This window comes from Cnephaeus nilssonii, assembly GCF_951640355.1.
Source record: "Cnephaeus nilssonii genome assembly, chromosome: 19".
In the NCBI taxonomy this organism is placed as follows: Eukaryota; Metazoa; Chordata; class Mammalia; order Chiroptera; family Vespertilionidae; genus Cnephaeus; species Cnephaeus nilssonii.
The window spans coordinates 2,750,520-2,777,660 of NC_137090.1; the positions used below are offsets into that span (position 1 = coordinate 2,750,520).

The 27,141-nt window shown below is 55.0% G+C and overlaps 2 protein-coding genes and 1 long non-coding RNA gene across 5 annotated transcripts; 2 read left to right on the forward strand and 1 right to left on the reverse strand.

Moving 5' to 3' along the window:
* Positions 1–489: 489 nt before the first annotated feature.
* On the reverse strand, positions 490–27,116 carry LOC307115136. 3 transcript variants are annotated; one of them, XR_013815081.1, is made up of 6 exons: positions 27,030–27,116; positions 26,224–26,302; positions 25,644–25,741; positions 23,833–23,898; positions 23,643–23,710; positions 490–4,110 (listed from the first exon to the last, which is right to left on the reverse strand). It is a non-coding gene; the product is annotated as an uncharacterized lncRNA (long non-coding RNA). The 3 variants fall into 3 exon arrangements; XR_013815082.1 differs by lacking the exon at positions 490–4,110 and adding an exon at positions 10,793–10,941; XR_013815083.1 differs by lacking the exon at positions 490–4,110 and adding an exon at positions 22,081–22,524.
* Positions 7,635–21,927, forward strand: ST6GALNAC2 (ST6 N-acetylgalactosaminide alpha-2,6-sialyltransferase 2). The gene is made up of 9 exons (XM_079798170.1): positions 7,635–7,768; positions 11,055–11,115; positions 14,283–14,457; positions 14,977–15,142; positions 15,513–15,651; positions 17,185–17,288; positions 18,871–18,954; positions 20,028–20,127; positions 20,760–21,927. The coding sequence occupies exons 1-9, from the start codon at positions 7,644–7,646 to the stop codon at positions 20,931–20,933; spliced, it is 1,128 nt and encodes a 375-aa protein (XP_079654296.1). The 5' UTR covers positions 7,635–7,643; the 3' UTR covers positions 20,934–21,927.
* LOC307114574 (testis-specific serine/proline-rich protein) lies at positions 17,155–18,833 on the forward strand (the record flags this gene model as incomplete). Its single annotated transcript, XM_079797114.1, has 2 exons — positions 17,155–18,784; positions 18,829–18,833. Exons 1-2 carry the CDS (start codon positions 18,016–18,018, stop codon positions 18,831–18,833), a joined length of 774 nt encoding a protein of 257 aa, XP_079653240.1. The 5' UTR covers positions 17,155–18,015.
* Positions 27,117–27,141: the final 25 nt, after the last annotated feature.

The following is a 27,141-nucleotide window of genomic DNA, read 5'->3' on the forward strand; positions in this document are numbered from 1 at the left end:
TTAAACTACAGACTAAGATCGATGTATTTCACTGCCCATAAATTATTCCTCCACGGAAAAACGGGCTGGTAAAAAGCAGCCACTGTAATTCACGTTAACAGAGGAGAAAGAGAAAATTAATACCGTGACTTCAACTGAAGCGGGAAATGCATTTGACAGAATTCAACACCCAGTCGTATTTTATTTTATTTACTTTTTGGCTAATCCTCACCCGAGGATATTTTTCCATTGATTTTTAGAGAGATTGGGAGGGAGGAAGAGAGACAGAGAGAGAAACATCGATGTGAGAGATTGGGTTGCCTCCTGCTCATGCCCCTACTGGGGCGGGGATCGAACTTGCCCTTGACCAGAATCGAACCAGGGACCCTTCCGTCCGCAGGCCGACACTCTATCCACTGAGCCAAACCAGCTAGGGCCATATTTTTCAATAGATTAGGACGAAAGGGGAGCTTTCTGGTACAGAACAGCTACCAAAAACGTTAAGCCAGCAACAAATATCATTCTGAATGGCAAAATATTAAAATCTTTCCCCGAGACTGGACAAAAGCTAAGCTGCCAGCTGTCACTCCGACTATTCAACAGGGACCTGGATGTCCTGCCCCTTCAGAAGGCACAGAAAAGACATAACATGCACAAGGATTGGAAAGTCATTGTTGACATGGTCATGCACACAAAAATCCAAAATAATCTACAAACCATTACAGTGAGTTTAGCATACAAAGCCAGTGAAACAGACCATCATGCCTCTATGTGTCAGCAATGAGAAACGAAAATTTTCAAACAACATTATTTTATAAAGCGATTTTTTCCAAATAACATCCAAAAGCACCAAACAGGAACAAAGCTTAGGGGAAATGTACACTGGTCCCTATACTGAAAACTATGAAACACTGAGAAACGAAAGACCCCAAGTAAATGGAACTATAGACAATGTTCATGGATTGGAAGTTCACTATTGTTCAGACATCGAATCCACCAAAACTAATCTATAGATTTAATGTGGCCCCAATAGGTGTATAAATCAATAAGCGGATTCTAAAATGCATGTGGAAGACAACAGTATGGTGATTACCAGAGGGAAAGGGGTTGGGCAGAGATCGAAGAGGGTAAAGGGGGATAAGTGATGATGGGAGGAGACTTGACTTGGGTTGGTGAACACATAATACGATATATATAGATGATGCATTACAGAATTACACACTGAAACCTATGTAATTTTATTAACCAATGTCACCCCAATAAGTCCAATAAAAAAGTAAAAAATACAAGTAAATAAAATCTAAAAACAATCAAACAGAACATAAATAAAATGCATGTGGAAACGCAGAAGGCCAAGAGCAGCCCGGGCACCGCTGGGAAAAAGCACAGGGCGGGAGGCCTGACCCCACAGGTCCAGATGCTCACCCAACGCGCTGCTGGCCCCGACCGACTGGCCGAGGTCATCGAGTCCGACAAGATGAAGCAAACACAACTTGCTGCCCGGGGACTACCCGGAAGGAAGGGCTAGTGGCAGGTCTTCACACGGGAAGGAAAGGGTCTGAGAAGGGAGCGTGGAGCATTGAGACAGAGAAAAAACAATGGGAAGAGTCCAAATATGGGCAAATAGACATGTCCTTCTCCTGTTGAGTTTTCCCATCTATGTTTGATGGTTAAAACAGACATAGCACTGTCTGACGCGGCTCTAAATGCGTGTAGAGTAAATATGTAAGACAACGGGGAGCATTTGAGATCTTGCTCCCACGTGTATGTTATCAGTTTGGCAAAAAACAAACAAAAACGTCCTATAAAAATTCCCAAAAAAGAGAAATATTTAAAGACAATTGTATTAGCAAGGTAGAGAATAAAGGGACCTAAACAGAGGTCAGGTTTGTCTACTTGTACAAACTAGTAAAGGGTGGGGAGCACAGCCTTTATATAGATATATAAATAGCATGATGCCTAGAGCAAGCACTTACAAAGACAGACTCAAAAACACTATAAATCTAAAGGGAATGCTGCCCAGCTGGTATGGCTCAGTGGTTGAGCATCAACCCGTGAACCAGGAGGTGACCAGTTCAATGCTCTGTCAAGACACATGCCTAGCAACGCTGTTCTGTGTTGGGTCTCCTTTCTTTCTTTTAAAATATTTTATTGATTTTTTTACAGAGAGGAAGAGAGAGGGATAGAGCTGCCTCCTGCACACCTCCTACTGGGGGTATACCCGCAACCAAGGTACATGCCCTTGACCGGAATCACATCTGGGACCTTTCAGTCCGCAGGCCGACGCTCCATCCACTGAGCCACAGCGGTCAGGGCGAGTCTCCTTCTTTACCCCGTGTCTTCTGTTTCCTAGTTTCTACTCTCATTTTGGTGGAGCAAGTCCTTTGGTAGCTTCCTTTTGAAAAGGAGCAGGAGACAGAGAAAAAGTTTTAAAGACAGTAACGCAGAAAAGGCCTTATTCCTCCATTACATTGATAGTTGGGCTGGGTATGGGATTCTAGATCGAAATTTATTTTCCTTCACAGTTTTTAAGACATTGCTCCTTTGCTTTCCCGTCTCCACTTTTGTCTTTGAGAAATCCAAAGCCATTCTTGATCATTTTCATGTAACTTGATTTTCTTCCTCTGGAATCTTGTAGAATCTTCGCTGGGCATTGTGGGCCCGTTCATGCTGGAAACTCATGTCCTTCAATGCTGGGAAATTTTATGGAATAATTTTCATTGATGATTTGTATCCTTCCATTTTTCTCTCTCTTTCTAGAACTTTTTTTAAAAGTATTTTTTTATTGATTTCAGAGAGGAAGGGAGAGGGAGAGATAGAAACATCAATGCTGAGAGAAAATCAACGATCAGCTGCCTCCTGCACGCCCTACCCTGAGGACTGAGCCCGCAATCTGGGCGTGTGCCCTTGACCGGAATCGAACCTGGGATCCTTCAGTCCGCAGGCTGATGCTCTGTCCACTGAGCCACACCAGCCAGGGCTAGAACTTTTATTATTTGGGTATTGGGCCTCCTATAACTTTTCTTATTTTTTTCCTCCTCTTTATCTCCTTTACCTTCCTTTCTGGAAGTATTCAGAATTCACATATTCCCTTAACATGCCTGACTCTATGAGCCACCACATCTTCAATGCTGCTTGGTTTCCTTCAGACCAAGCAAGACTCCATTTAACTCTCCAGTGGGAAAAACCTCTGGCCTTTGCCAGGGTTGGGCGGGGCAGACAAGTGGCAGAAGAGTGTGTGGAAATGAATCATCCTAAACAGCTTTCTACCAGTCCTTATTACAGTTAACCCCTTCATCTCATTTCCAACATGCCCGATATTCCTAACCCGTTAGTATAAATTGCTTCGGTTCTTGGCTTCCCGCCGAAAGCTGAGTAGTCAGCCATCTTGAGACGTTAAATCCGTTACCTCTTATCCTCTGCTTTCAATTTCCGGGATTGTGTCGCTGTGGCCTCCAGTCCTCTCCTCCCCGGCTTTGTGCGTTTATGCTTTTAAAAATTCTTTTATTAGCATCTGAGTGGGGTTTCAGGAAGGAATGTAATTCGATGTGTTTGTCCACTCTGTCATCATCCAGAGGCCTATGAAGAATGTTTAGTTTAGTGTTTTTAGTTTAATGATGTTCTTTTAAATTTTACTCGAGCCCTAGCCGGTTTGGATCAGTGGATAGAGCATCGGCCTGCAGACTGAAGGGTCCCAGGTTCGATTCCAGTGGAGGGCACATGCCTAGGTTGAAGGCTTGGTCCCCAGTAGGGGGTGTGAGGAGGCAGCCGATCTATGATTCTCTCTCATCACTGATGTTTCTCTCTCTCTCCCCCTCTTCCTTCCTCTCTGAGATCAATAAGAATACATCTTAAAAGATAAAATAAAATTTTACTGTAAGCCTTCTTCGTCAGCTGGGCTCTGATAAGCAAGCACCGCCACGTGGTTCCAGGGCCCACATGTGCACGTATGATGAGGTACACTGTCATCCTTAGCTCCCGCCATGTCTCTCCACCCGGAGGGCGGGACTTTCCTCTACATGTGCTCTCAGGCTTGGGGATCACTGTCAGTGATGTGGACCCACAAACGATTTTCCAGCAGCGGAGCGCGATGGTGAGTCTCCACCTCGTACACGTCACAGTGGCCGCGAGCTGAGTGACAAAGGGAAGACGGGGGTGAATTAGAAGACAACGGTATTACAGGTGGATCCAGCCACTTGCATGCAGTGTGGCTGGAGAGATGAACGCAGATTTGAAAAGTATTTAGGAACAAGATGGCAACTGGGTCCAATTTGGATTCCAAACTAATAAAATAAAATTGCTGGGAATACTTTTAAGTACCAGAGATTAAAAATACTTAAAACCACTATGATTTATTATTTTTAAAAAATATGTATTTTATTGATTTCTTACAGAGAAGAAGGGAGAGGGATAGAGAGTGAGAAACACCGATCAGCTGCCTCCTGCACACCCCCTACTGGGGATGTGCCTGCAACCAAGGTACATGCCCTTGACTGGAATCAAATCCGGGATCCTTCAGTCCGCAGGCCGACGCTCTATCCACTGAGCCAAACCGGTCAGGGCCACTATGATTTATTTTAAAATAGTTAATGCATTAGAGTAAATACAATACTATGGCAGCACAATTGAGATTAATAATAAAATCATTTTAGATTTTGTAATTTTAACATTTTTGTTTCCTATTGTTACCACGACCAATTACAACTGTGCAAAACTTTATCACTTGCACTGAGTAATACAAGTAGGCAAATAAACTGTCTGCTGTCAAAACTAGCTCCTCATTTCTGACAAATCATTTATCTTTTTAAGAAATTAACATTTCCAAGAGGTTGAAAAAAACTTCCGAGTAATAGGTCTATAGAAAAAATATTTAAAAACCCTTTTAAATCTTGAAAAGCTTTGGGCTCTAATTGTCTGAATCACAAGCACTAATCCCAGACCTAGAACATCCCAGCTAATATTTAAAATTCAGTCATCAGCTTTTTGCAAGCTCAGTTCCCACTCAGCTCAATTCAGTGCATAAATGTGTCTCCTTATAGATTCCTGAAATACAACTGGAACAATGTCCATCATGGCTTTTTTTTTTTCATAAAATAATTAATCACCTAAAAATGGTTTTGATTGCAATGACAAAACCAGCCTGTGATATATAATTACCACATCTAATAAATTTTGATGAGGAACTTACTTGAAATTCATGCCATTTCAGATAGTGAGAAATAAGCGAATCTTTGTATTTTTACAAAGATGCTTACACAAGATTGTTTCAGAACATGGAATACTTGAAGTTTTCATTACTCAGTTTTGTAAAACCATAATCCACCTCTTAAGTGAAAAGTATCTATAAGTACTTTTCAAGATTTTAATTCAACTTAATGATGACCTTATATTTCTAAAGAATCTGATGAGGTCTACTTCACATACAGACAAAGAAATAAATTTAACTTTATGAGATGGAAAATTTCAAGCATATACAAAACAAACATATTCAAACAAAGTAACAAGAATTGAGTAACGAGCTGCCATTTGCAGCTCCTATAGATAATAACCTATATAATTATTAATATAACATAACAATGATCAACTCCTCGCCAATCTTGTAAACGTAGGGCAATCAGTGGGCACTGAATGGAGCTTAACTGCTGGGTGGTCAGGGAAAGAGATGGAAAGATCCCAGCCCCATCACTGCCTCCCAGGGGCCAGGAGTGCACTGAACTGCTGTTCCTGCAGAGCAACATCAAGGACCTAACACTTCAAGGGAGTGGGGGTGGGACTTCACAAAAACAAGCCTGCCAATCACTAAAGAGACAAGCAAATCACAAGCCTGGGGCGGGGAGGGGGTTACCAGTACCCAGAGTTGCTACAATATATTATCTAAAACATCCCCCCCAAAAATAAAATAAAATAAAACATCCCATTTCTTTTTTTAAAAAAATGTATTTTTGCCCTGGCTGGTGTGGCTCAGTGGATAGAGTGTCAGCCTGCAGACCAAAGGGTCCTGGGTTCCATTCCAGTCAAGGGCATGTACCTTGGTTGCAGACTCCTCCCTGGCCTGGGCCCTGGTCAGAGTGTGTGCAGGAGGCAACCAATCGATGTGTTTCTCTCACATCGATGTTTCTCTGTCTTTCCCTCTCTCTTCCACTCTCCCTAGAAATAAACTTGCCCTAGCTGGTTTGGCTCAGTGGATAAAGCATTGGCCTTTGGACTGAGGGGTCCTGGGTTCGATTCCGGTCAAGGGCACATGCCCAGGGTGGGGGTCCATCCCCAGCAGGGGGTGTGCAGGAGGCAGCCGATCAATAATTCTCTCTCATCATTGCTGTTTCTATCTTTCTCTCCCTCTCCCTTCCTCTGTGCCCTGACCAGAAATAGAACTGAGCTGCACCGGCCGGGCAATGCATTTTTTTTAATCATGAGAACTGAGACTAAATGACCCATTCCTGACCACAGGCATGGGCTCCAGGAAGCTTTTTGGGAAGACTTGCAATTGGACAGGTGAGAGCAGACTTGCCCCTCACAGGTGAGAACAGAAAGCTGGGGCTGGGGACCAGGTCCCTCTGGTCCCTGCAGTTCCTGGCCGTTGGGGGGCGCTGGAGAACTTCACAGGTCTCAGGTCTCTGACCAGGAGCACTGCCCACTGGAGAACAGTCCATCTCACCTACTGTCACCAGGGGGCGGGGCGGGGGGGGGGGGGGGCTCTGTGTCCAGAGCTCAGGTGCCCACACTTCCCCTCCGCCTGCTGACACGGAAGCCCCGGCCAGACTCGGTGCTCTCCCTGCGCCGAGACCTCCAGCTGGCCTCGTTTTGTAACGGGAAAGCAGGGCTTGAGGGTCCTGGCCCAGGGACAGTCACCGAGTGAGTGGGCGAGTGAGTGGGCGCACAGCCTCAGCTCCGCCCCCAGCCCACCGTCAACCCGGAGCATCGGGGGCCTCCACCCTCCCGATCTCAGCTGTCCGGGGAACCGCTCATTACACCCAAATTCCCAAATCCTGGAAAGGCCCCAGATGCGCACACCACCATCATTCTTTCCATATATTTGTATTGATTTCAGAGGGAGGGAGAGGGAGAGAGAGGAACATCCGTGAGAGAATCATGGACCAGCTGCCTCCTGCACGCCCCCCACTGGGGATCAAACCGCAGCTCCGGCCTGTGCCCCGATCGGAACCAAACCGTGACCTCCTGGTTCTTAGGTCGGCGCTCATCCACTGAGCCCCGCTGGCCGGGCTACACCGATTCCTGGGCGCCTTTTCCAGGGGGGCCGCCCCACCAGCCTCGGGAATTTGGGAGCCAAGGGTGCCCCCCCGCCCCAGTACAGAGCAGGGCGAGGCCTCCGCGGCAGGCGGGGTGTCTCCCCGCGCCCCCCCCTGGACAGCACCGGGAAGGCTGGACGCCGGCGGGAGCGTAGGGAGGGTGGCCGCAGTTCAGGGACCTCCGGGCACAGGGCGGAGCCAGGGGCCGGGGCGACTCTCCCGCCTCCCCAGCCCCACCCGATGGTGGGGCGGCTTCCGGAGGCCCGGTCCGGGCAGGGCGGGGAGGCGCCGGAGGTGGGGGCGGGGCGGGGCCGGGCAGGGCGGGGCGGGGCCGTTGCCTCCGGGAGGCGGCTGGCTCCCAGGGCCGGCCCACGGCCGCGGTCCAGCTGCAGACGGGGCGCCCGCAGGCGGGGCTGCATGGGGCTCCCGCGCGGCCCGCTCTTCTGGCGGCTGCTCCTGCTCGGGGCCGTCTGCTCGGGGATCCTCCTCACGCTCTTCTCCGCGGCGGGGAGGCCGCACCGGGGGCTCCGGCCCGGAGCCAGGTAGGGCTGCCGCGCGGAACTAAGCCGGCGGGCGCAGGGACGGGCGGGCAGGGCCAGCCCAGGGTCCTCGGCCTCTTTGGGGCGACTCCCAGCGGGGACCCCGGCTGCGGCCCTTTGAACCTCCACTCTGGCCCGGGACCGACAGCCTCCGTCCCAGGGGAGCCTTGCCCGTGCGCCTGTTGGGTGAGTCCCCTGCGTCCCGAGGAGAAACTCTTTTTGGGAAGAAGGCGGGGTCATCTGCGTCCCATCACAACAGTCCCGTTTTTGCGGGGAACTCTCTCTCGGTAACTTTTGGGGACAAGGACCCAAATCTTCCGGCTCCCACGCTGCCCCGATCCCCAGCTCGGCGGTGCCATCCCTCCCGCTGGCGCCGTCTCTGCCTGCCCGGGCGGCTCCCTCTCGCCCGCGCTGTTTGTTCTGTTTATTTGATAAGCGCCGCCTGGGCTGGATCCCACGAAGAGGTGGACTCCCCCAGGGAACAGGGGCCAGTTCTGGGCTCCATTCAGGTTTTCCTGGCCGAGCCTCCCACGCTCTGGGCACCTGCCTTTCATGTGCGCCCCACGTGGAGAAACCCGAGTCTGCCTTCGGTGGGTTCCAGCCACTGGAGTAGCCTGCCAAGGGTTTGGCTTTACCTTGGAAAGCGGACAGAGCCCGGATGGCGGGCTGCAGGGGCGCCCGCAGCCCTGCGAGGCCTCCCGGCCCAGGCTGTGCCTCCCCAGCGCCTTCGCACCTGTCCCTTCCTCACTCAGCCTTGCTCCCTCGCTGCAGGTATAATGGGATGAAAGCAAAATCCGTGCCTGCTCCCCGGGAGTAAGGTCAGAGGACTCCCACAGTTGCAAAACAATACACGCTCAGTCCCTCTAGAATAAAGGGCGCTCTAGCCAGCAGGTCCCGTCTGAAGTTATGGAATCTCCTGGTGGTGGGAAATTACATAAGGAAAAGGACTGAAGAGCGGTGAGCTACTAAGGAAGGGGATCTTGTGAATTTTATGTAAAGACTAGAGGCCTGGTGCACAAATTCGTGCACCAGTGGGGTCCCTTGGCCTGGCCTGTGGGATCAGGCTGAAATTGGCTCTCCAATATCCCCTGAGGGGTCCCAGATTGCAAGAGGGCACAGGCCAGGCTGAGGAACCTGCTGGTGCACAATCGGGGCTGGAGAGGGATGCGGGAGGTTGGCCAGCCATGGAGGGACCGTGGGAGGGCTCCAGGGCATGTCCGGCCTGTCTCACTCAGTCCCAATCGGCTGGACTCCAGCAGCAAGCTAACTTACCAGTCGGAGTGTCTGCCCCCTGGTGGTCAGTGCATGTCATAGTGAGCTGTTGAGCGGCCTTAGCGTATCATTAGCATATTACACTTTGATTGGTTGAACGGACAACTGGGCACTTAGCATATTAGGCTTTTATTATATAGGATGTTTTAAAATACAGACAGCCCTTGGCCAGTGTGGACCTGCGATGTCTCTCTCTCTCCTCTTCCCTACCTCCCTTCCACTCTAAAAATATCCTCTGGGGAGGATTAACAAAAAAATAAATAATATACCATTAAACGTCCTTTGAAAGTATTGAATACACTTTAAATATGAGGTTTGCTGAACACCCATTATACCTCAACAAAGCTTTATGTATGTATGTATTTGTTTATTTTTGGTTAAGCCTCACCTGAGGATATTTTTTCCCATTGATTTTTAGAGAGAGTGGAAGAGGGAGGGAGAGGAAGAGACACACACACATTGACTGGTTGCCTCCCGCAGGCACCCTCACTCCTTCCCGCCTCCCCCAGTGGGTGTCTGGAAGCCCAGGGAGTCCTAAGAGCTGCGAGGAGCTGGCAGACCTGGGTACTGAGGGCACCCTAGAGATGAGCAGGCCTCCCTGAGACTAGGGGGGTGCAGGGCAGTCCCCACCTCATCCCCTGCACCTCTCCCCTCCTGTCTGCATCCTGCCCTGGTCCTGTCAGGCTGTCCTCCGCTGGCCGCGTGTTAGAATCCCCGGGAAGGGCCTGCCCGTCAGCTCAGTCTCAGGGATGGGGCCTCGGCCGGGTGCTTTTCAGCTCACTGCGGGGTCTAGGCCGAGAGAAACGTCTCAGTTCCTCCCCAGAGGCCCTGCTGTGCCCACGGACAGGAACTACAGGATTGAGTGGGTGGCCAGGTGGCTGGTCTGGGGGCGGAGAGCGGCGCCCTGCTCTCTCTGCCCTGCCCTCCAGGGTCTCAGAAACCTGCAGGGAGGCAGGTCACAGACTTCATTGTGACTCGGCTGTCCCCTCGCGCAGAAGCAAACAACAAGGGCTTTTGTTCCCCGCACACTGCACACCCCTGACCTCCCGCCTGCTCCTGTGCGGTGGGCAGGGGTGCGGAGAGGCCCGACACCCTTCCAGTGGGCAAGGGCCCCTCTCCTTCCTTCCGGAGTAGAGGTTCCCCTTTGCCCTGGGGCCGCCTGGGAGGTGGGGCTGGGCCATCACTTCAGCCCCTGCCCCCCTGCCCAAGGGACACTGGCCTAGAGGCTGGTAACCACAGTAACATTTGGTTAGAGGACACGGTGTGAGATAGCAGGTGCTCTGTTTGGACTCACAACTGGGTGACACGTGATAGGATTATCGGTCAGGTCAACATGGTTATCCCTGCTGTCCAGACGTGGACTCAGGTTCCGGGTTCAGTAACTTCCCGCGGTCATGGACTCCAGACTTCGGGACTCAGTGGCAGACCTGCCCTTTACCGTGACCCTGAGGGCTGGAGCCAGGGTGACCCCTCCCCCCCACCACCAAGGGCACCCCCTTATATGGTCACAATTCCAGGGGGCTGGCAAGCTTTCCTCTTCTTTTTTGTTTGTTTTTAATCCTCACCTGAGGATATCTTTTCCCATTGATCTTTAGAGAGTGGAAGGGTAGGGGGAGGTGGAGAGAGAGAGAAACATTGATGTGAGAGACACACATGGACTGGTTGCCTCCTGCAGGCACCTGGACCAGAGCCGGGATCAAACCTGCAAGAGGTACATGCCTGGGAATCGAACCCTCAACCCTTCAGTCAGAGGGCCGACCTCTAAGCACTGAGCCACCAAACACGCCGTATCTTCATCTTTGAACCACTGGCCCTGTGAACGCACATTGCTGCTGCTTGCGGGGGTTTCTTCCCTTCCGGCTGATCCCGCGTGTCAGACGTAACTGTGTGAGAGTACTCTGTGCCTAAAGAGAGAGAGAGGCACGGGCAAGAATCAGAGCCCAGAGATTGGGTCAGAGGGACGGAAGCCTTTGACCCTGACGGAGCCAGACCCCTTGACGTGTGCCTTCTCTCCCAGGAACACCACAGCATCTCAAACGTTCGCTGGACCCACGGCAGCGCAGTCTGGGACAAGGAAGGTACAGTGGCCGCTACTCTGCTCTGAGCATCCTCAGGTCAGCGGGGAGGAGGGGCAAGAAGAGCAAACCAAGGACATTCTCACGAGACTGCTGGGCAGGAGCTCTTCGGACCCCCGCCCCAGGGGCCCCAGAATGAAGCAAACAGCCATCAGGGCTCCTCACACCTGGCTACTAGGGCTCTCTGCACCCCAAGAGAGGAAGATGGATCAATAGGTTCCCTGGGGTACAGCCAGCTGAACATTTCTTGGAAGTCCTGTGATTTATCTTTAAAAGGCCTGTGAATTTGAGATTCTACTCCCCCCGATGTCTTCTTACTATAAAAGTCACATTGAAACTGCTCGCCAGAGTAGACACCAAACCCTGGGAAGATGACCCGTGTTTGCCTTGAGGGTTTGAGACCCGTCCGGCCCGGCTCTGTAGCTGAGTCGATGGCGGCTGTGGGCCGAGGTGCCATCCCCAGCACGTGACCTGTGTTCTCAGACATAAGCCTCATGGCAAAATGTGGCACAGAGGGTCAGGCACCTCGCTCAGGGCCGTGCAGGGAGAAGAGGTGGCACTGGGGTCAGCCCCCAGAACCTGCTCTGAACCACTGAGCCGCAGAGCCGGGAGGACAGATGTCCTCAAGCGTCTCCCGAGTGCTTGGCCAGGTCATCTTTTTCCTTTTTCTTTTCTTTTTCTTTTTTTTAAAATATATTTTTATTGGTTTCAGAGAGGAAGGGAGAGAAAGAGATAGAAACATCAATGATGAGAGAGAATCATTGATTGGCTGCCTCCTGCACGCCCCCTACTGGGCACCGAGCCCGAAACCTGGGCACGTGTCCTTGATCAGAATCGAACCTGGGTCCCTTCAGTCCGCAGGCCAATGCTCTATCCACTGAGCCACAGCAGCCAGGGCCAGATCATCTTCACATTCCTCAAGTCCTTTCCCCCTGGAGCTGCTTGATGCTAAGTGGCGTATATCCCCATCCGGTTTCAAAGGAGGATTTGAGATAGCTTTTAAGTACATATAACAAGGCAAAAACATAAAAAGAGTAAAATAAAGAAACGTGGAAGTGAAAGAAAGGCTGGAAAATGAGATGGCTGGTAAGTGCATGACAGATGTGCCACCAGGCGTGAGACAGGCCAGGTGTCTGGCCCTGAGCTCCCTGGCGGCCGCAGTGAAGAAGGAGACTGCCACCGGGTCCCTGAGGGAAAGCCGCCGGCTGCCGAGTGCCGCACACCCTCCTGATGCGAAGACAAGCTTTTCTCCGGGAGCCCCGAGAACAGGCCGGGAGCCGGAGCCGCAGTGACGCTGCGCGCTGTGTGCTGTGGAGCGCCCGCTATGAAACATGGATTTCCAAAGTTCCCACAGGACTGTGCTCAGGAAACAGTCTGAGCGTCGCACAGATTGTTTGCTTCTGAGCCAGCACCAGTGAGAGCACCGGGTGACATGCGAGAGCCACCCCCAGGAAGGGACATCGAGGAATACACAAATGCGAGGAATACACAAATGCGTACACGCACACTCCGCCTGCCCCATCGCGTGGTAAACCCTCTTCCTGCCATTTCATAATAGCTCACGAGCCGCCCCCCGCAGAGGCTTTCTGAGGCCAAACGCCATACTTAGCAGCGCTCACGTCCCGAGGCTGAGCGGCTGTGGGCTGCGTCCCGGGTCAAGGGTGCGAGTGCTGTGCCGCTAGCCCCGTTTCCCCAAAGCCCTGGCGCTGGACTGCACAGCTTCGCAGTGCGGTGACTGAGGAACGTCTATGTCACTTAGCAGGAGCGGCCACACGCAGCTCTTCCCGGCATGGCCCTTGATCCAACCAGCACCGTAACAGGCCCTGCAGGGTGACAGCAGCCCCGCCCAGGCACGGCGGTGTGGGACTCTGCCCTGGGGGTTGCAGGCGGATGGGGCTGGGGCCTGTTCGGTATTTGCCCTCCTTCCAGGTCCCCATGTGCCCAGGCATCGTGAGGTTTTGTTATGTTGTAAATCAGAAGACGCCTTAATCAATAAGCCAAATTTATTTGGAGTCTTTTTCATTTCTCTAGCTAGCCGGCCCAGAGGAAATATTGCTTCTCAAATTCTGGGGCCCCAAATAGAGGAAGTCTTTTCTATATATACCTTTTTCAGTTCTTTGTCTTCTAAATTTGGAACGAGACTTCCGGACCTTCTAAGAAAAAGTCCTGTGTGCTGGGACAGGGCTGTGAGACCATATCTCGAGGCCTGGCCTGGCGCCAGCACTGACAACTCTGTCTGGGACATAGTTTATGGCCTCTCTGGAATGGGAGTAGTCTTATTTTCCCTATTATTTAAGCAAGCAAGCGTTTCAGAAGCCAGAATAGCAGGGTTAAAATTTCAAACAGCAGTTCTTACCCAAGATGGAGGTTACTATGCTTCAGTGTCCTACGGCTTCTGGAACACATGAGCAAAGGCGGTGGCTTAAAATGAGAGACATTGTTTCTCGCAGTCCTGGAGGCAGAAGTCTGACACCCAGGCGTCCGCAGGACTGTCTGGGAGACCCGTCCTGGCCTCCTGCACCTCCTGGGGCTCCAGGCCTCCTCGGCTTGGAGCCGCGTCACTCACTCTCTGCCTGTCAACACATGGCCTCCCTAGAGGGGCACTGAACTTGGGGCCCACCTGAATGCAGTGTGACATCTCAACAACCTACATCTGCACAGGCCCCACTTCCAAATAGGCCACGTTCCGAGGGTCTGGGCAGACAGGGACTTCGGGAAGACACCGTTCAACGCAGCGTGAGCAGCGGCTGGAAGAAAGACACGCTTGCGTCTCTCGCAGCCCTGTCTCGCCAGCCCCACAGCGAAGATGCCAGAGCTCACAGGATAAATCACAGGCTTCGATCCAGGCCGAGGATCCCAGAGACTCAGCTGGCACGCCTCCTCCAAAGGCGGGCAGGTCTCACCCGTTCATGGGAAAACGCCCCGAAGTTTCCCCCGGAGTGAGGTGCAGGTGCAGGAGCAGGAGCAGGAGCAGGAGGCAGAGCCAGCAGGCCACAGAGATGTGGCATCCAGGGGGCTGGGCAGGGGAAACCCAGAAAGCTCTCTGATCCCCAAGTTTGGAGAAGGGAGGCCACCTCTTCCCTCCCAACCCCGTGGGGCCTTCGAGCTCCTGGAAGGCTCCCACCCACCCCAGCCCCCAGAGTTCAGCCCTCTCATCTTCTCACCCACAGAGCAGGCCCTGCAGACACTCGCTGGCTCGGGCCATTCAGCAGCACCCCCACTTCCGGGCTCTGTTCAACTTCTCCCAGCCAGTGCTGCTGGCCGGGGGCCTCTTCTCCCAGGAGCTCTGGGACAGCCTGAGCCAGCGCAGAGCCCCCTACGGCTGGCAGGGGCTCCCCCGCCAAGGTAACCCTCAGCCCTCTGGCCCCAGCTGGCTGGTCGCTTCCTCAGGCTGTTGGCCCTGATGCCCAGACCTTCCTGCCCTCACAGCACTGGGATGTGGGACCCCCGCCCCTGTCCCTTTCCTCCCAGGAGGGCCTGAGCTCCACCCCCAAGCTATGCGACTCCTGCTGACTTTCCAGGGGCTCAGCAAGAGGGGCTTGGCTCCCCGCCCACCCCAGGACTCTCACCATCCGGGGCCTCCCTGGCATCAAGCTGGCTGAGACAGGGCATGGGGCCCCAAGCAGCGACTGTGCTGCTGTCAGACCCTCCCCGTTAGCTCCGCCCCCACCCCCATGCCCAGGTTATTCCTCCTGGAATATGGTCTCCAGAGGCACCTCGGGCACAGCCACACCTGTCCCCCACCGGCCCCTTTTCCCTTCTCAGGCCCCATTGACCTTTCACCCCTCCCACCCTCTGTGCCTCCTGGGGGGGGCTGTTGTCCGGATGCCAGCCTCTGCATGAGGTCCCCCTCCCGCCCCACAGCCATCGCCTCCACCCTGAGCCTTCTGAACAGCTCCGAGAGCGCCCAGCTGCTGGGCTCCAGGGAGCCGCGCGGGGACTGCATCCGGTGCGCCGTGGTGGGTAACGGGGGCATCCTGAACGGCTCTCGCCAGGGTCTCAACATCGATGCCCACGACTACGTGTTCAGGTATGCAGAGCAGGGGCAGGGAGGAGGGGAGAGGGGCAGGGAGGAGGGGAGAGGAGCTGCCCCCCGAGGGAGCATCCTCCACGGTGTGGGCCACGCAGCAGCCCCCGGCGGCTCTGCAGTTGTTACAGGCAGACAGGCATGGACACAGGCATGTGCAGACAGACATGCCACGGCACCTGAGGGGAAGGAACCGCCAGGACAGATGTGCCCACTGCACAGGGCGTCCCTTGAAGTCTGGAGGAGTGGGTGCTGGTGCTGCCGTGGCCCGGGGAGTGGTCCGTGAGGCTGGGACGGGTGTGGCGGAGCCTGGGGGTGGGAGTCCCACACAGGGTGGGGTGACCGCCAGGCCAATGGGCTCTGTTTGGACCAGACTCAATGGTGCTGTGATCAAAGGCTTCGAGAAGGATGTGGGCACCAAGACCTCCTTCTACGGTTTCACTGTGAACACGATGAAGAACTCGCTCATCGCCTACAGCACCGAGGGCTTCACCTCCGTGCCACGCGGACAGGTGAGGCCTGAGGGGCGCCACGGTTCCCGGAGCCCCCTCCACGGGGAAGCCCAGGGTTCCTGAGCCCCGGCTACTGGCTGCGCAGCTATGCCAGGACCGTGGGCGCGGGGATGGAGCTGAGGAGGGGGACTGGGCAGGGATGCCCCACTGCTTCAGGTGGCACTGCACCCCTTTCGGCTGGGGTGAATGGCTGGCATTTAGTGAGAGCTGAGGGGGTGTTAGGCACCCTCCACATGCCTGCAGCCCCCTGCCTGGTGAGGAGGCTCAGGCTCAGAGCCCAGAGACCACTGGGGTCCAAACCCAGCTCCCCTCCAGGGCGCCTCACAGGGAAGGGCATTGACTGGCGCCACCTCGCCATCAGAGCAGCCCATCGCCAGCTGCAGCGGTGCAAGCCCCTCTGGCGCAGACCTGGGGTTCCCAGTCTCCCATGCTGCCCCCAGAATAGCGGGTGTGCCTTCTGAATCCCCACAGCGGCCTGTGCAGGGAGCCGAGGTTCAACGAGACTGAGGAACGTGCCCAGAGTCATGGCTGGGGGGAGCACCTGCTACCTCCAGCCTCCTTCAACCACATCGTTCCTAGAACAACACACTTCCCCTCAAGGTCTGGGTGCCCCATGCAGGTTAGGGAGATCCCAGGATAAGGGGTCCCGTCATGCTCTATGGAGCTGGGTTGGGTTTCTAGAAGCTTCCTCCTCTGAGAAGGAAATGAAGGAGTGTCCTAGCCACAGTGTCTCTGCCCCAAAGTCTCTCAGTAGAACTTCTCTAGGCTCGTGACAGAACCAAGTGGGGCAGCTGCATTTCTGATGTGGCCACAGTGCCTGTATGAGTTACTCGCTGCTGCATTAACAAAATACCCCCACACTGGTAGCTTGATTTACTTATTTTTTAATATGTCCTTATTGATTTCAGAGAGGGAGGGAGAGAAACATCAATGATGAGAATCACTGATCCACTGCCTCCTGCACCCCCCCCTACTGGGGATGGAGCCCACAACCCGGGCATGTGCCCTGACCGGGAATCGAACCGTGACCTCCTGGTTCATAGGCCCACGCTCAACCCCTGAGCCACAGCAGCCGGGTATTAGTAGCTTTAAACAACACACATTTATAATCTGACAATTTCCCCGAGTTAGGATTTGGAAGCCGCTCAGCTAAGTGTTTGGGCTCAGGGCCTCTCAGGCAGCTGCAGTCGTCGGAAGGAAGGCCCTTGTCGCACGGGCCCCGCTAACGTCACCGAGGGGGTGACCCCAGAGGAGGGGGCAGGGCCTTCCACGCCTGGTCCCAGTCGCACACCGCCACGCGTGGTTTCCTCATTAGAAACACGCGGCTCCTCGCCACTGAGCCTGGCCCGTCCTCGGAGGGCAGGGCACCCCAGGATTCGTGAGCCGGTGCCGCACCACCAGATCCTGCAGTGGCACTGCGGGCGCATGAGAGAACGCCTGTCGGGGCAGGGCTGGGTGGAGGGCCGCCCTGCGGAGCAGGACCAGCCGTGGCCTTGTTCCCACCCAGGCTCGGGGTCCCTGCTGTCCCAACAGGACCTGCGCTACATCTTCATCCCCTCGGACCTCCGTGACTATGTGATGCTGCGATCGGCCATTCTGGGTGTGCCTGTCCCCAGTGGCACCGATAAAGGTGACAGGTGAGCCGCCACGCAGGGCAGGGCGTGGTGAGGCCGTGGCCGTCGCGGCCCCGGAGACCCTGTCAGGAGGGAGGTGGGCGAGGGCAGGAGCAGCTCCTGGAGCTCGGGGTGCTGTTCCTTCCCCCCAGGAGAGCCCAGGTAAGCCAGGCTCGAGGGGCCGCTTTCCTGAAGGGAGCAGGCAGACCTGCTTCTGAGCTCCAGGCTGCTGTCCCCAAACCAGCCTGCCACCAGCCGAGAGGAAGCGGAGGCCGGTCTCCACGCCACTCCTCCTGGCGGCACCCTCCCAAGACTGGCGATGCGGCCGGCGTCCTGGGAGCGGGAACAAAGGGCACACTGTCTGGTCTCCCGCTTCCTGGGCAGAGGCCTGTGTCCAGCTCTTGAGCCAAGTCCTGGCCCTCAGCCCGGCGCTGCTGACCGTTTCTCTGAGTCGGTCCTGGGAGGTCTACCCCACCCCTGGCCACACAATGTCCCCGCCTATCGCCTATCTCCGAGCTCCCCCAGCTGGGGAAGGGCGCTTCTAAGGGGCTCCTTAAAGGTTAAACCCTCCAAGGCCAGGACAGCACCCCCAGGCTGGCCCCGCCCCCGCCCCGCCCGCCCTGTGATTACCCAACAATCGCTCACAATGCTGCCGGGGTCATGAGGGTGGGCTTTGTGACATGGGCGGGGACCAGGCTCTTGGGGGTGCTGGCTCAGAGACCCTGGGTGCTCACAAGCCTTCCCAACACCAATGAGCTCCCCCTCCCAAACCCCTAATCCGTCCCCTACCCAGTCCCCCTCCCAGTCCCGGACCAACCACAACGGCAGCCCCGCCAACCAGCAGCCCTACTCCAGCTCGGGTGGCTCAGCCCCTTCCCCATCCCCCACCCGGTCCTCCTCCCGCGCCCCCTCTCACCCTCCCACCCCCACTGCCTCGCAGCCCCCCTCCCGGGCTCCCTCCCTGAACCCCAGCCCTCACTCCCAACACGTGTCTCGAGCATCTCCCCAAAACGCCACTCCACCCCCCTCCAAGTCTCCCTCCCAATCTGGCCTGAAGCCTTCCTCCCGAAACTCCTCCCAGACTCCCCCCGGGCACTCCTCCAGGTCCCCCTCCTTCAGCCCCGTCGGCTCAGGCTCCTACATCGGGTCCACTTCGGGTATCCCGACCCAAATCACCCCCTATGTGCCCCGCTTCCTGAGGGAGCCCCCCTTCTTCCAGCCCCCCACATCTCCATTGCCCCTGTGCCCGACCCCCCAGTACGAGCCCCCCCCATCCCCCCAGCGCCCCCCGCCCCCAGAGTCCCTCTACTTCCCCCTCCTCCCGCCCCCGCCCCACTACCCCAACGCCACCTGCAACTTCCGGACGCCTCCCAACCTGTTCACGCCCCCGTGCTCGCTCACCTACAAGCTGCCCACCGAGGTGCTGGTGGGCGCGAGGCCGCCGGTGGTGCCCTCGGTGCTGCCCGCCACCTTCTACACGCCCTTCTCCCGCTACTACTCGCAGCCGCGCTTCTACTACCGCTCCCTGCCCCGCCGCCGCTCGGGCAGCTACCCCGCCATGCAGTATGAGAGCCTGAACCGCTCCGTCCGCTTCCTCTCCAAATAGGCCGCAGACCTACTTCGGACCACAAGCCCCTGCCAGCAAATTCAAGCTGCTCCATCCAGCCTTCATCAGCTACCTGACAGAGAGGTAGGTGGGCGGGTGGCAGCGCCCCCCCCCCTGCACTGCAGGCCTGCCTGCAGGCCCACCTGCTGTAACCCAGCCAGAGCCACGTGCCAAGCAGGTGCCAAGGCCTTGTTATTGGTCTGTCACTACTTCAGTGCCTCGATGGAGGCGGTGGGTGTCAATCTGGGGAACAGGAAACCCGGGAGAACCCGAGGCCTATTTGCCAGGGCTGTTTATTTTTTTAAAATAGTTATTGATTTCAGAGAGGGAGGGACAAGTATAGAAACATCAGTGATGAGAATCGTTGATCGGCTGCCTCCTGCACGTCCCCCACTGGGGATCTAGCCTGCAACCCGGGCCTGTGCCCTGACCGGGAATCAAACGGTGACCTCCTGGTTCATAGGTCGATGCTCAACCACTGGCCCTTTAAAGTGTCACTAGGGCAGCAGCTGGGTGAGAGACCTGCTGCGGCCAAGGGAGCACCCCGGGAGCAGTGAGGGGCAGGTGGGCCTGGGCAGGCGGGAGCCCAGCAGTCAGAGGGAGCACCCCGGGAGCAGGTGAGGGGCAGGTGGGCCTGGGCAGGCGGGAGCCCAGCAGTCACAGCCGCGCAGAGGAAAACACGGCCGCGGCCAGGTCTGCTGGAGGAGCGCGGATGGGAATCCAGGGCCGAGGGCAGCGCCCGTGGCCACCAGTGTGTGTGTGTGTGGGGGGGGGGGGGGGCGTCACTTCTTGTGCTACCTCACCAGTGACCCGTGGTTCCTGTTTGGCCAAGAGTGTGGGACAGGGAAACTCGGGTCTCGGACTAAACGCAGGCCGCCTGGGCCCTCGAGCTGTGCTTCCTCACCAGCCCGGGGGCGAGGGCAGGAGGTGGCAGTCAGGCTGGATTCAGGCTTCTCGGAGAAAGCAGGCTCCTGCTGTGGCTCTCCTGATGGGCCCCCTCCTCCTCCCCACCCCTGAGGAGGTGGTTCAAAGGAGACAGGTCTCTAGCTCACGGAGTTCTCCCCAGTAGACTTGATGGGAGTGGCCTTTGTGAGTTGTTCTATCAAGCTGGTGTGTAAGCCCTAAATGTCTGAGTTTCTATGCCGTTTTGCTTCCAGGTTTTTGAAATCAAAGCGGATTATCTCAAAATTTAAAGACTTATATATGCCTAGTACTGGGGCCCTCATGCTGCTGACAGCGTTACACACCTGTGACCAGGTAAGAGGCCTTCTCAGGAACCCACAGCAGCAGAGTGCAGGTGTGATGGAACTGGGTTTATCCAGAGCCCTACACCTCAGACCTGCTGGGCCTGTCTAGGGGGGGGGGGGGGGGAAGGATCCCCCAGCTGCAGGAGGGGTCTAGGGAAGGCATGGGGGAATCGCACCCAATACCCAGGGTCCTTTATAGGCCAGCCCCCTGCCCAACACTTCCTTCTTTCACGCCCTCGTCCCGGGGCAGCCACTCTACGTGGTGTCCAAGGCCCATGACCAAACTGCTCTCCTGAAAGCAGTCTTCTCAACAGAACTGGCTGGGACAGCAGGGTTAGCCCGCCCACTCCCCCCCCCCCCGCCCACACACACACAATCGCTGGTCACTAAGGGCCGTTCCACAGGAGCCACAGGGAAGACTCGGCAGTTTTCACAGGCAGGCAGTGACCCACAGAGGCCACACGACTCTGGGCCTACCCCTCGTCCCTGTCGTAAAGCGGGAGTCTCATTTGTGAGCTGCAATCATTGTTCACCATCTTCACACAGGCTTATGGTGGGGGGTGGGGGCGGGACTGGGCTTTCCTGAATTCATGTCACTTGACATGAGCGTGCACACAGCAGCTCAATGCCATCTTTGTCCAGGTTAGTGCCTATGGATTCATCACAAGTAACTACTGGAAATTTTCCGACCACTACTTCGACCGAGTTAAGCGGCCACTGATATTCTATGCAAACCACGATCTGTCCCTGGAGGCAGCGCTGTGGTGGGACCTGCACAAGGCCGGCGCCCTGCAGCTGTACCAGCACCGAGCTTGATCCTTGCTGAGCTGGGGGCCAGGACCCCTTCAAAGGGGCCGAAGCCAACTCGCCGAGACCCACTCCTTCCCTCAGGTGACACTGAGGTGGATTTGTGACGATCACTGAAGCCTGTTCATTGTGAAACACCCTATCTTGCCCGTGGCCCACCCAAGAAAACCCCTGAGTCTGAGACAGACACCCTCTGGGTCAAGGGAGAATGGACTGCTCCCCTGGATTTGTTTAAAACTGAAGATAACACTCCCAAGATGTGACTGTCACCTCACCAAGGGGCAGGCATACGGCAAGGCCAACAGGTGCTGAGCAGCACTGGGACGGCAGTGGAGGACTCAGCCACACTCCATCACAGGCGCCTGCACACTCCCAGCCAGTCCTCCACGAACATGCAACCTCCAAGGCAATTCAACTCAAGGACACGCCTTCACCTTTCTGAGACCATGACCCACATACATGAGTGCCACGAGAAAGAGGGAGCGCAGAGGGCAGAATGTAACCTGAAACCAGATCATTGCATAAACGATGATGGCCATCTCCGCTGTGTGTTGAGGGAAGTAGCATGCCATACCATGCAGGGGTGTAGCGTGGAGATCAGAGAACAAGAACCATGGAAGGTTCTGGTATTTGATGGGGGCGCCGAGTGCACAGAAGGCTGCCTGCCTCTGAGGGGATTCCCATTACAGACATATTGCCACCTGGTCACCAAAAGGATGGCACCCCGTAATGAACCCCCCTTACTCCGTATGAACATCATGGTGCCAACAATTGGAACTTAATTGACAGGCAGTTTCACTTAGGCATTCTATAGGCTCCCACTGGAAGCCTAGCTAGCACCGCCCAGCCCTTAAGCCCTGGGATCTCCCCCCTTCCCCCCGGCAACCAAGCAGCTCCCAGGACAGTCTGATGCCTGCACTGTGCGGGGCTGGGGGTCTCTGCACGGCTGGCTGGTAGGCAAGAGCCTTCACCAGGTGGCAAGGACCCCTTCCCCCAGGGCCCAGGACCTGGCCTCTGGCAACCCATTAAAGGGGCATAAAATCAACTTAGTGGGAAACTTACAAACACCCCAACACATCTGATTGCATCCTGTGTACAGTTAAACCCAATTATTATTCTGTGAAACTCATTTACCAAGGAATGCCGGGTCACAAAATACTGTTCTTACGTGGGTCTCAATCTGAAATCCACAATGCTAGTACTTTGAAAATGTTTATTTGTGCTTCAAAATTTAAGCCCAAGACACACTGACTTAAGAATTCCACTTTGAGAAATGTTTTTCTAGGCAGAGCATCTGCTTCCCGCAAAAGAGCAATCAGTGCACGTTAATTACCTTCATTTACCGTTGCCGCAGCCTCGCCAATACACGAGTAACGAAATAGATACCCTATGCTGCGGTTCCCGAATGTTCTCAGTTATACCCCAATTTCACTAACTGCCCAAGAGTTTATGGGATAAACTATTTTCTCTCAGATTATTTGGCTATTTTTGAAGATGGAGTCCACAGGGCTCTGAAATGATTCTCCTTTGGGGGAACACTTTACAGGCATTACTATTAACAGAGGCTGCGCGGGTCCGGCCGGCACAACTGGGAGGTCACCTGTAAAACCAGAGAGTCATTTGACACAACAGCCAACAGAGGGACGCACACTGAGGCTAACTTGAAAGAATCCACCAGGTTAGGAAAAAGGCAACCACAGAGGCACGCATTCGAACCCAGGACGCCCGTGTGCGTGTTGAAGGCATGATGGGTACGATCAGATAGTTCCATGCGGCTGGTGAGGCCCCCAGACGACGGGCAGCTTGTTTTCAGGAGTAAGTGTGTGTGTGTGTGTGTGTGAGGGGGGGGGGGGGGGTTGCAGTGTTTGGGAAGTAGCCAGTCAAGACCAGCCACGAAGCTCTGGGGACATTTGCATCCATCTGCTCCAGAACCCACTCAGTGACACGCCCTTTCAGTGGGTTGAGCTGTAAGCTGCTGGGGCGTTTTCAGGCTCACCAAACCTCACCCCAAATACAGCTTCTGTGGTGCCCGAGCAAACAGGTGGCCTTGAATAGAGCCCCCACACACCCCACGTTCAAGCGGTGCCACTTCAAGCCTGGCACTAAGCCATGTCCAGAGCCACTGACACCTTCTTGCCCACATGCCAGTCATGCCTTTCAGGTGCGATCTGAGCCAACCTTAGGAGACTCGGGGGTTGAGCACCCGGAAACCAAACAGCAGGGCAGGCTCGGGCGCCAAGGCGAGAGGCCAGCGGGCCCAGGATTCCCCCTGCACAGCTGCAGACACTTGACTTCCCCGTCTGTTTCAAAAAGCACATGCGCTTTCTTGAGAGATGTGGCAAGCACTCTCTCATCCCACAGTAAGAGCCTAAGCCAAGTCCTGGCCACTGCCCAGTTCTGCCATCTCTCAAGCAGCCCGTCCCTCAGAGACATTAATCCAGGGGCCTAGAGTGTGACGGCAGCCACGCCATTGGTCTTCAAGCTGCAGAGAGCTGACGCGCTGGCCTGGGGCCTCAGGGTACCCAGTTTCCTTTAGGGTCCATTCAATGCGATCCCTTATAAAACCTGCACTTTTAAGAGCACAGGGCCAAATCCCCCGCAAGCCTCAGAACAGACTGTTCTCCCTCAGTCGAGAGGTTCAGACAGGGATAACGAACCATCATAGGCTTGGGGGCTGCTTAGGGACAAAGCCAGGTAAGACGGAAACAGAAAACTTACAGCGGGGAGGAACCCTTTCACTTGCTTCGGGCAAAGCCGTTCAGTCCTGTGCCTCACACTGCAGACACCTAACAAAGAAAACAAACCTGTTAGGTAGTCTCCCTGCCACCTAGCAGAACCCCAAGTCCCGGGCAGGGAAGCAAAACAAAACCCCACTGCAGGCCCAGGCCCAGGGCCACGTGCTACTTACTGCCGCTTAGAGGCTTCTCCTGGAGGGTCCGTTTCGGGTCCGAAACCAAGGCTGGACTGGCCTGGCCTGGCAAGGAGAAATTGCAAAGGAAACCGGCTCAAGAATACGCAGGTATCTCTCGTCACTCACTTTCAAACCAGGCCGAAATTATCTATAAGGAACTTGGGAAACGGAGTCTCAGACATCCACATTCCACACTGAAAGGCCTCTTTGCCTTCAGACAGGGATAACGACATCATCATGGACTCCGCTCCCGCCACTCTGCCAGCCCACAGCACAGGCAAACTAGTTTTTTCTTACCAAACTCTGCTGTTCTCCCCTCGTGAGAACTCTCATTCAACCATATCTGCTGTATTAGAAGGTACTTCCCCTCAAGGGCAAAAACTGACCCTATCTAGTGCTAGATGTACCCAGTGTCCAGACCTGACACACTGACAGTTCATGCCCTTTATTTTATTTTATTTTTTAAATATATATTCTATTGATTTTTTACAGAGAGGAAGAGAGAGGAATAGAGAGTTAGAAACATCAATGAGAGAGAAACATCGATCAGCTGCCTCCTGCACACCCCCCACCGGGGATGTGCCCGCAACCAAGGTACATGCCCTTGACCGGAATCGAACCTGGGACCCTTCAGTCCGCAGGCCGACACTCTATCCACCGAGCCAAACCGGTTTCGGCAATGCCCTTTATTTTTTTGATAATCCTCCCCTGAGGACCTTCTTCCATTGATTTTTAGAGAGTGGAAGGAAGGGGGGGAGAGAGAAACATCGATGTGAGTGACAGGTTGAGTGTTTGCCTCCTGCATGCACCCCGGGCCGGAGATCGAGCCTACAACCAAGGTACGTGCCCATGGCCAGGAGTCGAACCCGAGACCATTTGGTCTGAGGGCCGGCACTCTATCCAATGAGCCAGACCGGCCAGGGCAGTTCCTACCCTCAGCCCACGTGTCTTACAGCTGAGCGGGGGGGGGGGGGGGGGGGGGGGGGGGGCAGGGGGTAGGAGGGGGGTATATAGTCTAGTCTTTCTCATCTCAGTCAAGTGCAGTTACCCCTTTCATCAGCACAAACGGTGGTGCCTGAGGCCAAGAAGCAACAAAAAGCCATTTCTCATCTCTGTGCAGAGCAGGCATGTGGCTTTGTTTTTTAAGACAGAGGATTATGGATCTGCCCTGAGAGCTGGTTAAAAATAGCCAGTTCTATAATCTTGCTGTAATAAAAATCTGAGCTAAAAGTAGATCCGATCATCTATTCCTCCGTGCCTGCTCCCACACCGACACACGTGATTCTCGGGCCCACTCATCCATGGCTGGAGGTGGGGTCCAGGAATGTGTATATTGTAACACTTCGTAAGTGGTTCTGACGTACAGACAGGTCTGAGAAGCACTTGACCCTGTTTTACAAACGAATGAATAAGGCTCTGTGTGGCTATCTGGTACCTGGCCGAGACTAGAGCTCAAATCACTCAAGTTGGTCTGATACAGGGTTACAATCTCAGCTCTACTGACATTCTGGGTGGACAGTTCTTTTGTCCTGAGCTTTGCAGACCACTGAGCAGCCCCCACCAGATCCCAGCCACACCGCCTGCCCCCCAGCTGAGAACCACTGGTCTAATCTAATTCTCACAGCAGTTGTAACAAATACGGTGTTGAGACTGCTTGGCGCGGAGCCTGGCAAAGGGTTCCTTACCACTCACCTCCCTTAGCCGGGCAGTCACAATCCGGAAAGACCCACACATCTCCGCAATCTAGCAGCCCGAAACTTCCAGAGACCATGACCTGCACAAGTCTGTGAAAGAGCTAAAAATCTCACCACTTATAGAAATTCCCATCACGGAGATCCTTACACTCAACATCTGAAGGTGATGGTTTTCACGTGACTTTTCTCAGTCCACAGCCCACACCTTGAACCTGAAGGAGAAATGTGGATAACATACTTCTCATCCTACCCGAAACAATGGTAAGGTGTTTGTTCTCAAGACCGGCATTTACACAGCTGAGCCTCAGCAAGTCAGAACTCTTCACCAAGGAAGGCCATTCAGACAGGGATAACGTTAAATCATCCTCGGCTCAGGCTGTAGCCAACCCTTCTAAACCCAGCCAGCCCACTCCTATCCAAGGCTCCCCGTCACCCCCCTCCGCAATGGTTTCCACCCAAGTTTCAAACAGCGACACCTAGCGGCCCCCCAATCACACTGGCACAGAACCCTCACTTCCGGATTCTAGATTTGTGCCAACATTTGTTCACAGAATGGACCTTATTCAGAAGTTCAACTTCAGAATAAAGTACGAGGCGGCGTATTAGACCGCTGTATGTGACAGGCCTTCACACCATCTCGGCTTCCTCCCTTCTGGGACCCCCCCAGATCCTGCCTGCACCCAGCCATCCTTACTCATTCCGGGGCTCCATTCATTCCTTTTAAGCTTCAGCCTGCAAGTCGGCTTCCGTCTCTGCAGATGCTCAAGGCAGGCCTGTGGGGAAGGAAAAAAGTGACCGTGTAAGGTGCTTTGTAAGAATGCGGCTTTCCAAAGTCTCCAGTCCCGCTGATTACTAAATGCAGAATTCTGTAGAAACTGACGGGGGCGGTTCTCAGGGCACTCCGGGAGAAGTCAGGTGTTCAGGCGTTAACACTCGCGACGTGAGTTAACAACTGCCACTGCTGCCCCGCCTGGGGGGGGGGGGGGACTCGGGACCCCTCAGGGCCGCGGGGCCTGCAAGCTCAGCCCACAGGTGGCTGCGCCGAGGGGCCCTTCCCGCCAAAAGTGGACTCGAGCTCTCTCCCTTCAACCATAAAACCTCGCGCCGTTTGGAAAGCGTTTTCTCATCCAATATCTTAGCTAATCCTCCCAACCACCCTGTAAGGAGGAGAGGTTTGGCGTCACCATTTAAAAAAAAATTTTTTTTTTTTGATTTTAGGGAGGAAGGGAGAGGGATAGAGAAACATCAATGATGAGAGAGAATCATTGATTGGCTGCTTCCTGCATGCCCCCCACTGGGGGGGGGGGGCGATTCGAGCCTGCAACCCAGGCCTGTGCCCTTGGCTGGAACTGAGCCTGGGACCCTTTAGTCCGCAGGCCGACGCTCTCTCCACTGAGCCAAACCAGCTAGGGCTGACGTCACCATTTCGCCTCTGAAAAAGGGAGGCCAAGTGTGCTAGCGCCCAAAGAAGACCCCGTGTCCCCGCTCCCGCAGTCTTACCATTGCCAAAGGCCTGAGGCCCGAGGCTGCGCGCCGACCTGGGCCCGGACAGAAGCAGCCATGACTTCCAGCCACGCGGCCGGCCTCGGGGAGAGGGCGGGGCCGCGCCTGC

Excerpts from the sequence above, each read along its gene's own strand:
- ST6GALNAC2 (XM_079798170.1), top strand. The coding sequence starts at position 7,644 with ATGGGGCTCCCGCGCGGCCCGCTCTTCTGGCGGCTGCTCCTGCTCGGG. Across the intron at positions 7,769-11,054 it reads GGGCTCCGGCCCGGAGCCAG|GAACACCACAGCATCTCAAA; the intron begins GTAGGGCTGCCG and ends CTTCTCTCCCAG. Across the intron at positions 15,652-17,184 it reads CCTCCGTGCCACGCGGACAG|GACCTGCGCTACATCTTCAT; the intron begins GTGAGGCCTGAG and ends CTGTCCCAACAG.